Source organism: Pipistrellus kuhlii, unplaced genomic scaffold, assembly GCF_014108245.1.
Source record: "Pipistrellus kuhlii isolate mPipKuh1 unplaced genomic scaffold, mPipKuh1.p scaffold_m20_p_4, whole genome shotgun sequence".
NCBI classification, from domain to species: domain Eukaryota; kingdom Metazoa; phylum Chordata; class Mammalia; order Chiroptera; family Vespertilionidae; genus Pipistrellus; species Pipistrellus kuhlii.
This window is the reverse complement of record NW_023425540.1, coordinates 70,461,919-70,477,209: the sequence shown is the minus strand read 5'-3', so window position 1 is coordinate 70,477,209 and position 15,291 is coordinate 70,461,919. Positions and strand designations below refer to the sequence as shown.

The 15,291-nt window shown below is 42.0% G+C and overlaps 1 protein-coding gene across 2 annotated transcripts in view; it reads right to left on the bottom strand.

Annotated features, from left to right (window-relative positions):
- ZKSCAN1 (zinc finger with KRAB and SCAN domains 1) overlaps positions 1 to 15,075 on the bottom strand; it is a 46,723-nt gene extending 31,648 nt beyond the window's left edge. Inside the window, exons 1-5 of one of the 2 annotated variants that reach the window (XM_036409995.2) lie at positions 14,928 to 15,075; positions 5,773 to 6,288; positions 5,235 to 5,388; positions 2,504 to 2,595; positions 2,103 to 2,229 (exon numbers count right to left, since the gene is read on the bottom strand). In XM_036409995.2, the coding sequence (XP_036265888.1) occupies positions 2,103 to 2,229; positions 2,504 to 2,595; positions 5,235 to 5,388; positions 5,773 to 6,198 (799 nt within the window). In that variant the 5' untranslated portion in view covers positions 6,199 to 6,288; positions 14,928 to 15,075. The remainder of the gene's footprint in view (positions 1 to 2,102; positions 2,230 to 2,503; positions 2,596 to 5,234; positions 5,389 to 5,772; positions 6,289 to 14,927) is intronic. The other variant, XM_045571635.1, reaches the window with a different exon arrangement.
- Between the last annotated feature and the right edge of the window lie 216 nt (positions 15,076 to 15,291).

Here is a 15,291-nt window from a genome sequence, read left to right as displayed (position 1 = left end):
GGAAAGAGCCCTGACCGGTTTGGCTCAATGGATAGAGCGTTGGTCTGTGGACTGAAGGGTCCCAGGTTCGATTCCGGTCAAGGGCATGTACCTTGGTTGTGGGTACATCCCCAGTACAGGGTGTGCAGGAGGAAGCTGATGGATGTTTCTCTCTCGTTCATGTTTCTAACTCTCTATCGCTCTCCCTTCTTCTCTGTAAAAATCAATAAAATATATTAAAAAAATATATAAAGGAAAGTGAAAACATCTCCATTCTGTGAATTTTTTTTTTTTTTTTTTTTTTTAATCAGCAAGGAGATGGTTAATGGCAAAACAAGGAACTCTGAATTTGGCAGGTTACAAGGACCTTCAGACACAGCAAAGTTTCTCTCCTTCAGCAAGAACAGCATAGAGCTGACAGAGATGAAGGTGAAGAAGTTGGTCAGGGCATTGGTAAACATAATTAAAACCTTCACTGAGAGAGAATAGAAAAGAAAATGAAAATAATTCTAGAGATACCCATGAAGGAAACGCCAGAGACAATAAAATTTTATTAACGCAAGGCTGATCCTCTCAATTTAGCAATCATCACATTAAGACACTGGAATATTTTTATTGTAGACTGCTATATTCACTTTAAGTAGAGATTAAAAATTGCTCAATAAAAATATATTTTATATATGTTTATATATTTCCCAACTCTATTTTTTTTTGGCCTTAAGAAACTTGTCCAAGAAGATCTGTACTATCCCAGACAGGCCCTTGAATGCAACTCCTGAGAGAGATGAATAACATTTAACCCTTTACTTTAGTGAAGAAATTGCCATAAATACTAAACCAATCATAAAAATGAAGAAATTGACTACTTCTTTTGAATTCCAAGCCAAGGTCCTCGACTATCTGAATTGAACCCAATAAAAAAAATATAAAAAAAGGTAATACCCATCTTAAAAGCATGGACCAGGGTTCTTTGCCTTAATTTTCATCTAATCCAAAGAATAAGTACCAAGAAACCATAAGCCCATTTCCCCTGATGGTTCAAAGCAAAAGTTTAGGTTTCATAGTGACATCCTTTCTTTATGAAGCTTCCCTTCGTTTGCCCTCCCCGCCTGGGGTAAAGCTTCACGGTGGACTTCCTATGACAGGACTGATTTGAGAGCACCTCTGCGGTCCTATTTCTCAGGGGCTGACATCTAGCAGAGACAAATGGGAATGTATGTCCACTGTGCCGCTTTATCTTATACGATTGATGCTTTAGAACTTCTTTGTCTTTACTATACACTAGGAGTGGAGAACGTCCAACCCATGGGCCATCAAAGGCCTTGAAAATCCTTTGGTCTGGCCCTGCCAGGGCATTAGGAGTGAGTCAATGAAATGTTTGATCAAATATAGCAAGCTAATGTTTAAGTTGATAATTTTGTATGGCCTGCAAATGATGTTATAAACATTCAAATTGCCCTTGGCAGAAAAAACAGTCCGTCCCCCCCCCCACCCCCCCGGCTGTATACCTAGCGACCAGAGCTCTTCATATATTACTATTAGGTTTGGAAACTGGGGACTGTGATCAAAAGGGAGATATAAATGTAAGTTCACAGAATTATGCAAAGCTGTCACAGAGCATGACTCACAGGATGAAGAAGACAGAAAGCCCACAGAAGGATGCTTGCTTGGTAGGTTTAGGAACATGGTCTCAAGTTAGGATTAGAACCAATGATCAATTCTCACTTGGCCCTCTACACTAGGAAATACAGATGCTCCCCCATAGAGGCACCTAAATTGTACCACGGGGGAGTGGAGCAAAATCCTCCCCGGTAACAAAGTGGTGGAAGAAGTGAGGACCCAGAACACAAGAATATTTCTGATTTCTAACAGCGAAAACAACATAGAGGTAAAACAAACAAACAAAACAAATAAATAAAATCTACTTGTAACCAGGGAGTCAGTCACAGTACCAGGCTTTGGAGTTAAAGGAACACAAATGTTCCTATCTCTACCTGGTCTGAAGAAATGGGCTCAGTAGGCTCTAAATCCTTGTTAACACTCAATTGAACGTGTCAGAGATCCCACAACTAACAAAGAGAGGCAAAACAATCTTATCAGACAATAATCCTGATCATTCTTACCCTGGGAAAACACGTTCCCATAATTCTCCTGCCTGTGGTCCCTATTGAGATTCCTCCGAGCCAGGTTCTGGCATCCCCATTCCTCCAGGATGAGGGACACAGCCATGTCCTCGATCTTCACCATTGCCTGAAATATGAGATCCCCACACTCAGTTCGCCCAAAGCTCAGGGATAATCCCACTACCCAAACCTGGAGTTAGGGACAGAGTTGACTACAAACCTACAGGACACTGGGAAAGAAAAGGTGACCATCCCAGGCTCTGGTGGACTGAGGGGTGAGTGGGTCTACTCTGTGGGCAGGACATCAGAATTGAGTGTCCTGAGTGGAGATGTTATAAGATCTCCAGGAAGAGAAGCAGCTATGAGGGTCTCAGAGGAGGGCAGAGGGGCCCCTGGCTCACCTGGGAGTCTGCCGTGAATAGTGCAGAAGCCATTGTTTGGTCTCTGGGACTCCCCTCGTGATGAGGGGCAGGAACGTGGGTGGCAGGGAGAGCTGAGGGAGGAAAAAGGAGCTATGAGTAAAACCAGCTCTGCTCTGGGCCCAGGGCTCTCTTTTTCCTGCACCAGCATGTTCAATGTTCAACTACAGAATAGAGAATTAAAAAAGAAAAAGCATGACTTCTGTTTTCTCAAGACTTCTATTCTTTTAAAAAAATATATATATTTTATTGATTTTTTTACAGAGAGGAAGAGAGAGGGATAGAGAATTAGAAATATCAACAAGAGAGAATCATTGATCAGCTGCCTCTTGCACACTCCCTGCTGGGATGTGCCCGCAACCAAGGTACATGCCCTTGACCGGAACTGAACCTGGGACCTTTCAGTCCGCAGGCCGACGCTCTATCCACTGAGCCAAACCGGTTTTCGCAAAGACTTCTATTCTTAAACAGGATAAGGAGTAAATGTAAAAGGATCTTTAAAATAACCTGGTCCAACCCTCTGTTTTAAAGAAAGGGAAATTGAGGCCTTGAGAGGTCAGATAAATTGTCTAAAGTCACACAATTAAGAATGTCAGAGCCAGATCTAGAATCCAGGCTCCTACTCTCAGCTACAGAACTGAATAGCGCTTAGCCCACAATTCAAGCCTAGCTCAGAATTTCATTTTCTCCACCAGCCAGCATAGCTCAGTGGTTGAGTTTCAACTTATGAACCTGGAGGTCATGATTTGATTTCCGGTCAGGGCACATGTCTGAGTTTCGGGCTTGGTCCCCAGTGTGGGTGTGTAGGAGGCAACTGATCAACAATTCTCTCTCATCACTGATGTTTCTTTTTTTAAAATATATTTTTATTAAATTCAGAGAGGAAGGGAAAGGGGGAGAGAGATAAAAACATCAACGATGAAAGAGAATCATTGATTGGCTGCCTCCTGCACATCCCACACTGGAGATGGAGCCTGCAACCCAGGCAACTGCAATATTAAAATCCTCCTTTGCCAAGTAATATTAGAGAAATGAATTTCAAACTGATTGTTTTCAGGCAGTACAATAATAAAATGAGCTAAATCAAAATGTATAACAGATTGAATAACCAGCACTGTAGCCTTCCAGGAGCTCCTCTGGAAGATGAGGAGCACAAAGAGGAAATTGAGAATAAATGCACATGCCTCTATTTGTTAAATTACTATTTACTAAGTAACAACTGTATGTACCAGGGTCTCTAACACTGTTACTCTGGTAGCCTGAAGTTCTGATTTGGTACTTAAAATCATGAAAACCTCCTTCAATTTCCTGATTTCACCCCTTGTATAGTGTGGAGACTTTATATACCTAGAAGGTCATAGGTGGACAGTGGTGGGTTAAACATCACAGTGTATTGGTTTATACGGATTTCTCCAGCATATGAATGCTGGATACCCTCCAGAATGCATAGAAAAGACTTATTTAAGCTCTAATAATTAAAATAATTTTTATTTATATGACCCTGAAATGATGCTTTTCCTCATGTTCCTCCACTAAAAATAACTTTTTTTCATCTTTTCCTATTGTTTGAAAATTCTGAAAGTAACCTAGAAAGAGTAATGTATACAATATTTTATACACTTTTCAAATAAGATGAATTTTTAAATTGATTCTGTATAAAGTAATTTATAATGTACTACAGTGTTTCAAAATCAGGCTGAAAGCATATCATCTCTTCCCAGCACTTTCTGGTAAAAAATAAAATAAAAATCTGTTAGATTTCAGAATGCTAATAATTCAAGAAACAATATCTACCCAAGTTCATTATGCACATTTCATCTACTTCCCTAGTAATATTACTTAACTCTTAGAATTGGTCTATAAATTGTACTTCCCCTAATATTTAGTAATGACAATAATCTACACTAATAAAAGAGAAACATGCAAATTAACCACCACTCCACCACACCCACAAGCTATGCTCATCAGCCAATCAGGAGTAAATATGCAAATCAACCCAACCAAGATGGCGGCCGGCCACAGAGCTGGAGCAAGCAGGAGGTTTAGGTTGCCCACGGTGATGGAGGAAGCCAAGCTTCCCACCTGCCCTGGCCTCTGCGCAAGACTACAAAGTTTCAATTATAGAAGATAAATAAATCTTAGATACTTGCTTCCAGCCGGTCCTGGCCTCCACTCAAGGAGGCACTGGGAAAAAAAAAAAAAAAAGAAAAGAAAAGAAATAAAAAAAGGAGGGGCTGGGACCTTGGGTCGCTGGGGGTGGGGGAGTAGGGTGATCAGGCCAGGATGGGACAGCAGGGGCCATTGGGGGTAAGCAGACCAGCAGGGGGGCCATTTGGGAGTGAGCAGGCCATCAGCAGAGGTCAGCTGGAGGTGATCAGGACAGTGGGGGGACAGTTTGGAGTGAGCAGGTAAGCAGTGGGGGAGTTGAGGGTGAGCAGGCCAGCAGCGGGGGGTGGTGGTGGGGGGCAGGCAGAGAGGTTAGGGGCAATGAGGGCAGGCAGGTGAGCAGCTGGAGCCAGCAGTCCCAGATTGGAGAGAGTGTAGGCCAGGCTGAGGAACACCCCCCACCCCATGCACGAATTTCGTGCAGGGCCACTGGTGTATAATAATAAAAACAAACATGCTTCTTTATTACAGGCACTTAGTAACACAGAGGGGGCACACCCATCTGAACAGTTTGCTTCTTTTCCCCATAAGAAGCCTTGTTTCTTACCCCGTGACTGTAAGAGGCGGGGTTTCCGAGATGAATGCTTGAAATGGGACTGGGTAGCCTCATGATGAAGGTCAAAGCTTGAGGACTCCTGAATAGGATCCAGAGGCACCATTCCCCTTGCGAGCATCTCAGGTCCATGCACTTGACCTGGGACCTGAGAACAAACAGATTAGACTTGAGGGTAAATCATTTTTTAATGAGTATTTTAAATGAGCAAAAAGAATATAAGTATACTAGGAAGAAAGGGAGAAAAGGCCAGGATACTTTTTAATATTCAAGCAAAAAAGGGAGAATAACCACTACAGACTACTAAACTAGCTTATTTAGTAGCTTGTATATTAGTTTATTTTATATACATTACATTATATATATATATATATATATTATATAAGTAGTGTCTTATATATTAATACTAGTCTAATACTAAGACTACTAATATTAGCTTAATATTAGTAATAATTAATAATAATAGTAACTTTCTCTTTGCTCCAGTCTAAAGTCCATGTGTTGCTCACACATAAGTTTCACCTCTTCTCACCTGCTGTCCTGATAAATCAAGCTCCAAATCTTCCAGAAGGGTCACAGCCTCCTCCCCACTATCGGGACGGTACTCCTGCAGCCAGGCTTGAAGCTGCTTGGGCAGGATGGAAAGGAACTGCTCCAGCACCAGCAGCTCCAGAATCTGCTCCTTGGTGTTTATCTCTGGTCGCAGCCACTGATGACAAAGTTCCTTCAGTCGACTCAGAGCCTCTCGAGGCCCAAAAGTGTTCTGGTAGCAGAAGTGCCTGAAACGTTGGCGGAAGATCTCTGGGTCAGGAGGAGGAGTCTCCTGCAGGCTGGAGTCCCGCCCCCACATATGTTCTTCCTCATCTTCCTCTTCTACCTTCACTATTACGATGCCATCCTTCTCTTGGGCAGCCTGGGGGGACAGACCAGTAGCTTCCCTTGATTCAGCAGTCATCATTCAGGCTCAGAGAACTGACTTGATCCAAATAAAGTCTGTCCTCTTCTTTTTGTCCTTGAAAATGTCCTGATATCTGTTTCCGTATAATTCCTGAAGTATTAAAAAAAGTGATCAGCATCTTTATGAAAAGTGACCTGTGCTACCAACACTTCATTCAAGACACCAAGACACCAAGAATGCCTCTGAATAGTAAAAGGGGGAAGGGGAGAAAGCCTCCAGAGCCACTCTGTTGTGACCACCATTTTATACATTAAGATTTGCCTCCAATGGGCAAATTCCACTCTCCGGGTATTTGCCTGAGTCTAAGCACCTTATCTCCAAGCAGGTTATGACATCATGCCTTTACAGTGGTTATGACATCATGCCTTTACAGTGGTTAACCCAGTGAGAGCTGAATGTCAGCAGGGTGCAGGCAAGAGACTTCAAGCAGTACACACATAATCTTTTTTCATTTTTGTTGACTTCAGAGAGGGAGAGATAGATAGAAACATCAAGGATGAGAGAGAATTATTGATTGGCTGCCTCCTGCACGCCCCATACTGGGGATCAAGCCCGAAACCCAGGCATGCACCCTGACCAGGAATCGAACCGTGACCTCCTGGTTCTGATGCTAAACCACTGAGCCACATTGGCTGGGCCACACATAATCTTATATCATCCCACAGCAATCCTACCAGGTAGGCACAACTGCTAGTACCATTTTATAGATGACATGGCTCAGATTTAGATAATTATTTGCTCAGCAGTAGCTAACTACCTAGTGGAGTCAATAGTCACACCAAGTCTGAAGCCCCATCCAATTGTTTCTATTGTTTTTGAGGGTACTGTGTGGTCAGAGTGGGAGCCTCCTTCCCCCAACACAAAGGGCTGCTAAGGTGCCCTCATTTATTTGTTCTCTTTTAGGTATTGTAATTTTTCCCAGTTTACTTGACATCAGTTTGTAGAACAATGGATTATTTTATCTAGCTTAAGAGACAAGCATGGGGACTTGCGAAGTGTGTGAAGGGGTCAAATGGTACAAAGTTCTGGTTATAAATTAAAGAACCAGTACTGGGGGTGTAATGTACAGCATGGTGACTACAGTTAGTAATACTGTATTGCATATTTGAAAGTTGCTGAGAGTAGATCTTAAAAATCCTCATTATAATAAAATTTTTTTTTTTAACTATGGTGAACAGATATTAACTAGACTTACTGTGGTGATCATTTCACAATAAACACTAATTTAAAGTTTTTATGTTGTTCATTTGAAGCTAATATAACGTTATATGTCAATTATATCTCAAAAAGAGAAACAAGCAGCTTCAAAGGTTCTTACAAAGAAACTACAATTATGAGAAATACTAATGATACAAACACACATAAACAAGAAAATGGCACAGCTGAAGTTTCTACAAGGTTTTACTCAGCTAGATGAGGTAAAAACCAATGTTGAATAACACATGATCTCACTCATTTATGGAAAATAAAGAACACGTCCTGGCTGGTTTGACTCAGTGGATGGATCATCGGCTTTCAGACTGAAGGGTCTAAATCTGAATTATCTAAATCTGAGCCATGTCATCTATAATTTTGGTAGCAAAGGGTTCGATTCCAGTTGGGGATGCATGCCCAGGTGGCCTGATCCCCAATGGGGGGCCTGCAGGAGGCAGCCAATCAATTGATGGTTCTTTCTCTCTCCCTTTCCTTTCTCTCTCAAATCAATAAAAGTATTTTAAAAAAAGAGAAAAGAAAATAAAGAACACTATAACCTGATGAACAAAAGGATAGATACTGAGGAAGTAAAGCAGCAAACAGAAGGTGAATAACAGCAGGAAGGCTGGGGAGTGGGGGGAAAGAGATCAACCAAAGGACTTGTATGCGTGCATATAAGCACAACCAATGGACACGAGACACTGAGGCGGGAGGGAGAGGGCATGCAACAGGGGGTAGGGGAGGCTGAGGGAAGGTCAATGGCGAAGAAAGGAGATATATGTACTACTATGTATAATTCTTTAAAAAATAAAAAGTAGTAAAAGCAAAAAACAAAAAACCCAAAAAACCAATGTCAATCTAAATCAAAGAGTTAACCAATCAGTGAGAAAACAGCTGCTTAAAAAAAAAAAAAAAAAAAAAATAAAAGGTGTAAGGAAAGAACTACTATAAGGATAGATGTATGCTGGAAAACATACATTGTCATGTAATTTTAACAGCCGAAAATGACTAATTATCCTTATTACCTAGTCATTTAAAAACTTGGAAATATTTTCTAATCTATTTAAAAATCTACCAAATGAGGAATTTTAGTGGTTCTTAAGCCTGTTGGTTAAAAAAATTAAAAAAAAACCCTTTTTTTAGTTTGTAAGAACAGGTGATTTAAGGTCATGGAAAATGAATGGAAAAGTAGTAGCTGAATTTCAACAACAAAAATTTAGCGTGGTTGGTGGGTATATTACTAAACAGTCAGTTGACAATATGTTTCTTCCATCTGAATTGACAAATCTTTGTGAAGTATCTTTTTCACCTCTACAACCATCATAATTAAGCCTCAAATTCAAGTTTTAGAGACAGAGCATCCAATTGCTGTATCACAATTATTTAAGCCAAGAGTTGAAAACTAATGAAGCATTTTTAATTATATGGCTCTCATTACAAAATTATTAGTAATTTTGGTAGCAAAGGTATATCTAAAGCCCAAAAGTTATTTTTAAAGAGCACTATTTAATATATTTTTAATTATACAAAATATTGGTAAAATAGTACATCTATATAATTTTTAGTTTTTAATGGGTAGAAATGTGTGATCATAAAAGTTTGGAGATGAATGCTTTAATCACAAAGAACATGATTTTAATCTGAGGTCACAAGATTAGTGTTTCTATCTCATTTTTTTGTTCTTATTGGAAAAACAGAAATCCTTATTAAACTAGCAGTCTGTAATAACAGTAAAGAATATTACAAGAAAAAGAAGAAGAAGAGTATTACATTAAAAAAAGGCTTTCTAGCCGAATCAGGATTGGCTCAGTGGTAGAGCGTTGGTCTGCGGACTCTCTCTCTCTCCCTTCCTCTCTGTAAAAAAATCAATAAAATATATTTAAAAAAGAAAAAAAAGAAGAAAAAAAAAAGGCTTTCTAGCCTGAAACCGGTTTGGCTCAGTGGATAGAGTGTCAACCTGCTGACTGAAAGGTCCCAGGTTCTATTCCGGTCAAGGACATGTGCCTTGGTTGCGGGCACATCCCCAGTAGGGGGTGTGCAAGAGGCAGCTGGTCAATGACTCTCTCTCATCGATGTTTCTAGCTTTCTATCCCTCTCTGTAAAAAATCAATAAAATATAATTTTTAAAAAGGCTTTCTATTTAAAGGAAGTGGAGAAACTAAGTCATTTCTCCAATGACTTTAGTAAAAAGTCCTACTGTAAACTTTCCATTCTTCTAGCCCTTTCCTTTGATCCCTTCAGACCTGCTCTGTACCTTACCCTCCTTGCTGTGGTAAATATTTTTTTCAACTTCAGAGCAGTTTTCCCAATAAAGTCCTTAGAGCTACAATTACTCAGTTTCCAAAACATTCCTGCCTATCCTCAATATTCAGGTGTTCTGTTAGACTGAGGAGAATGAGAAGCACTGTTCCTCTTTTTACACAAACAATTATAGTACAAAGTAGGATGTTCCAACTGTTCTAAAGAGGTTTCAGCAGGCGTGCAATTGAGCCCTGAGAAGTAACTTAACTGATGCATTAACAAGGCAGCTTCCAGGAAGAGGCCCACCCCCAGGGAACTGGAAGCATCAGAATAGCCAAGACCCCTAAAGACTGCTATAGGAAAAGGCAGAGAATAAGTAGTTCAAGAGATCATCCCTTTGGCTAGCTTAACCCAACTGGAGGATAAATCATTCCTGTAAGTCTTAGCTCCTTTCTTTTTATTCTGAAAAGTCAAAAGAATGAATATCTTCTTGCTGTAGCTCTTACAATCATTTTTCACCATAGCGCTTCAAGCCCTGTATCTTCTACCTACTCTAGCACCACAGCTCCATAGGGTTTCTCTAGCTTCAATCTCTCCCCGGTCCAATTCGAGCATACCAAGACCAGCACAGTACTGCCGGAGTAAGCTTCTGGTCATTACCTCCTTCCTCTAAATTAGTCAGTTTGGCATTCAAATACGCCAAAGTATACTTTTCTATTCTTGCCTTACTACTTTTCTTAGAGTGATTCCCTATATTTCGGCCTCTCTGGCCCATTAATGTCACGTAAGCATAAGGAGTGATTTTTAATTTCCTACCCTATCAACTTTATCGGTCAAATTTTTATGCACCTTGGAAGATGTATAATGTCTCCTGACATTCCAAATTAAATATCTTCCTCCTTTGGACATCCTTAGTACTTTCTTTGTTCCCATTCAAGGCAATTATTTTCTCCTTGTATTATCCTTTGGGTTGCAGTTCCTATCTCCACTTCCCAACTAAAATTTAAGCTCCTCAGGAGAGGGAGTCTTGTCTTCTAGGTACTCATCTCCTTGAGCACCTGGCAGAGTTGAATTCTGTTAAGATGAACAGAAATAAGAACTACTCAAGCTATTACAGCTCCCCTGCCATCTTCATACTGTCTTTAGTGGCAATTAGTGACCATATATTCTACTAATATCTCAATCACTCGGGCTCAGAATCTCACCTTGCTTGACTCCTCTCTTCTTACCTGCATTCAGTCTCCAATTCTTAGTTCCATGAAACCCAGCTTCCTCTCTTTGGTTCACTGACTTCATTTTCTCCCAATGACCCTCCCCCCACCTCCTTACCCTCCGGATTATTCTTCCTAAAATTCTATAGCCTTGCAGTCAACAATTCCCAGTACCTGATCCCAGTTTCCCCTTAATAAGCTTCATTTCCTAACCATTTCTCCCCCTCTCCTGCATGAAACTTTTCCGTCTAGCAAAATGAGTTTTATTGTCTCTCCTAAATAGGCCTTGTAATTTGATTGCCACCCTCTCCTCACCTCATACTCAATGCCTCCTTATCATCAGATCTAAGCTAAAATGCCCTTTGCCCTTTTAGCTGTTCAATTCAAGACGTCTCTAGTAGATGATAATAGTAAGACCTAATACTTGTTGAGTGCTTTCTAGGTACTAGGCATTGTATTAAGCATTTCACACAACAATCTTAGGAGGGGAGTACAATTATCATCTCACTTTTTGACAAAATTAAGGTCTATTGCTGGTTTTTTCTAATATGTTTTATTGATTTTAGAGAGGAAGGGAGAGAGACAGAAATATCAATGCTGAGAATCATTGATCAGATGCCTCCTGCATGCCCCTACTGGGGATTGATCCTGCAACCTGGGCATGTGCCCTGACTGAAAATCAAACCGTAGTAATCTCCTGGGTAATAGGTCCATGCTCAACCATAGCATGCTGGCCGGGCAATTCCTGTTAAATAACATACCCAAGGTCACACAGCAATTGGAAAGGGAGAACCAGGATTTGAAATTAGGTCTGTGGGATTCCTCAGCTCAAACTCTAACCATCAGACCTAGCCAGTCTGGCTCAGTGGATAGAGCATTGGCCTGCTGACTGAAGGGTCCCAGGTTTGATTCCGGTCAAGGGCACATGCCCTGGTTGCAGGCTTGATCCCCAGAAGGAAGCATGCAGGAGGCAGCTGATCAATGACTCTCTCTCATCATTGATACTATTTCTCTCTCCTCTGAAATCAATATAAATGTATATAAAAACAAAACAAATAACCCTAATCATCATACCAAACTCACTCTGTCCCAACATGTGGGGTCAGGAAGGGCTTCTGTGCACATACAGATTCTGAAGGTGCCTATGAAGGATGACCACTCAGGAGCGGGCTTTATCTGACACCCAGTTCTCACTAGAGAGCTGTGCAACTAAGGAGACACAGAGTGTGTAAATAGGAATTATCTAAAATCAAGTGGGTAAGGCCTTCAACAGGGTAACTGAGCAGAACTAGTCTAGCAACCAGCAATCTTTTAATAAGAATTTGATACTGTCTTAGCCATAATAAGAGTAAAGGGTGGGTTCCTGATTTGCACTCACATCTATGCCAGTTTCAGAGTAGGACGGCCTGTGTCAGCGGACTCAAGAGGAAGCTACGTGGGAGAAGTGATGCCCACAGGGACAGCCGTGAGGGCAGACGTGAGATGTTTCTCTCTCATCAACATTTCTGACTCTCTGACTCTCTCAATTCCTCTCTGTGTAAAATCAATAAAAATATATAAAAACAAAAAACAAAAGCAAAAAACTACCTGGTGCTGTGCATGCATATAATCCTAACCAGTAGTCATGGATAACAGGGGTGGGCTTACGTGGGGAGGGGTTTGGGATGGGAATGGGGGGATGAGGACAATTATGTGATACCATAATCAATAAAGCAATTAAAAAAAACAAACAGAAAACTACCTGGTGCTGTTTCTATTTCTGTAATTTTTCACCTTCCCTCTTCAACTGGACTAATGTTAAGGATAGGCTTCTTCGTATCTATTAGACCACTTAGTAAGATTCCTTGCAAGCATTAGTTTTTAAAAATACACTTCAGTGAATTTACATTACTTTTTGCCCATTCATACACAATTAAATATTATCCTCAAATTGGCTACTTGGAAGAGTTTCATGAGTTACTCTACCACTTACCAGCTGATGATTTTAAGCAAATTAACCTACGTGTGTTTCTTCACTTGGATGGTGGAGATAATGTGCTTCAGAGTTGTGAGGATTAAATGAGTTAACATACGTAAAACACTTAAAAGAGTGTCTGGCATTTAGCAGACACTAGAGAAGCATTTTAACTTTTCCCAATAAACTTAAGAGATGTAACTTATACTTTCTAATTTTCAGCCTACTGAACAGATTAAGCCATGGGGGAAATCCTATAGTGAAAGCAGCACAGGTTGAAACACCTGAATTCTAGTCTCTCACAGTAGGTTACCCACTCCCGAGTTACTGAGCCTCTCTGGCCCTCAGAATCCTCATCTGCCAAATGGGGGGAAGGTGGGAACCCGGAGAATACTTCCTCTGGGATCCATCAGAGCTGAAGAACATTCTGATATTCTATCTGATTTAGATAAAATTACCCCCAGCAACTAGTCCTCATCGAGGATAAATACAAACATTTTCTTACAAAAAGGGCTTGGAGTTACATGTTCACTTTATTCCACAGGTTACTTTTTAAACAGGCTATTTTTTTTTCCCCAGGGTGTATTGTAGTCGTCAGAGTTTAAACAAACTGCCTCTCTTTCTTCTTCTTCTTCTTCTTTTTTTTTTTAAACAGAGCTATAAATCGTTTAAAATATAAAAAAGGCACCTTTATAAAAGACAGCTAGCTACACACAGAACAGTGATCCTACCTCTGAATGAAAAGGTAAGATTTAGCACTGTATTTAGATGCAATATAAAGTTAGAAAAAAATCTAAATGCTTAAGTCAAGTAGAGAATAAGCAAAAGCCTGTGCTATTAAGTAGCTAGTTTGTATTTTAAGATTGGTGAAAACCACCTGAAATCATGAACAAGAATACTGCACAACAATTCAAAGTCAATACAACTTGGGAAAACCTCCTGGGGCACCCGTCCTTACGGTTCCCTATGCAATAAAGCTATTTCATTTGGCCAACACACACCGTCACAGAGCTCTGCTGATCGGGTTACAATTAATTCTCCACAACTCAATTCAACAAGTATTTATTGACCACCCCACATCTGCCTAGCACTGGCCTGTACAAGAAATGCTTTCTTTGGTCTCAGGCCACGGAACAGCCACCCTCTATAATGAAAGTGTGGTATTGTGTACTGGAGGCATTGCAGGGAGGGGAGGGGAGAAGGGAGAGAGCAATCAGGGGGAATGGTAGCTGAATTTCTTCAACTATTGTACATGGACTAAATGAAATTTCAAAGTTGGAAGAATCTTTTAGGAAAACCTAGTTAATTTTATTCATGACAAAAACTGAGAGCTGCCGAAATGTCTCATCCAAGGTCACTCAGGTAATGAGTCTTCTAACGACACGGTGAGATTTCCGCAAATTCTCTTCACTCTCACTCACGCCAAGTCAAGCAGAGTAGCTTCCCCAGAACCGAAAAATACACCTAATCTTCCTGACAGCTTATTCCTAAAGCCATCAAAATATTCCATCAAGCTGTAAGAGCGCGGGAGGCAGATCATCTCTCCTACAGTCGGGTCACTTCTTTACCCACTGACTACGCTTCACCTGCTCTTCCATCACCGTCCCGGGGAGGGTGGAGAGAGGAGAAGCGGTGATCTGGGAACATGTATGCTGCACTTCCAAAACGTGCCCATTTCTCGGCCTTCCGCATTTTTCATCTTAAGGTCCTCAAGGACCCCGAAGTGTGGGTGGGAACCTCACTGGACTCAAAGCAAATGATGAACGGAGAGCAGAAAAGTCAGACTGGAGTAGTGGGTTCACTCGCGATCCTGATCTCCGAAACGTCAAATGACCACGTCAAATGACACGGTGGGCGAGGCGCCCCGAAAAGGGTCCGCAGTCGGCTTCTCCCCAGTCCCCGAGCACCCCGGATCCTAGAGGATCGCCCCCTCCCCGCCTGGGCCCGAGGGGAGGGCGGGCTCCCGGGGGGCGGCACGTCCTAAGGCCGGGCTGGGGAGGGGACGGGAAGGCTGTACCTCCCGGCAGGGCCGCCTGGAGGGGACCCCGGGCCGCAGCTGCGGAGCCCACCCTCAAGCACACCCCCCTGCGGCCCCGCCCGCCCTCCGCGGAGGCCGGCCCAAGTCTCACCGTGAGCCCCGGGAGCGGCCTTGGGGCGCTGGGAGAGAAAGGGGAGCCGACTCGAGGGCTCAGACCGGCCGAAGGGCGCTGCACAAGGACCTAGGCCCTCCCGACGCTTCGACACAGACACAATGAGTCACAAAGGCCGGATGTGTGTCAGCACCTCGTCTTCCGGGATTGCGCCGAGCTTCCGGGTCCTCTCTAGGCGCGCGGGAGGACTTTGCTACTCGGTTCCCTGGGTAGCTGGGCTCCAGGCCTGTTCTCCCTCCCGATGGGTGATCCAGCCTCCAGCTTGGAGTTTCCTGCCATCAGCTTGTGCGCCCGGAGTAGGGGGTTCAAGCTTTATGGAATATAAACTGTTCAGCTCAGATAT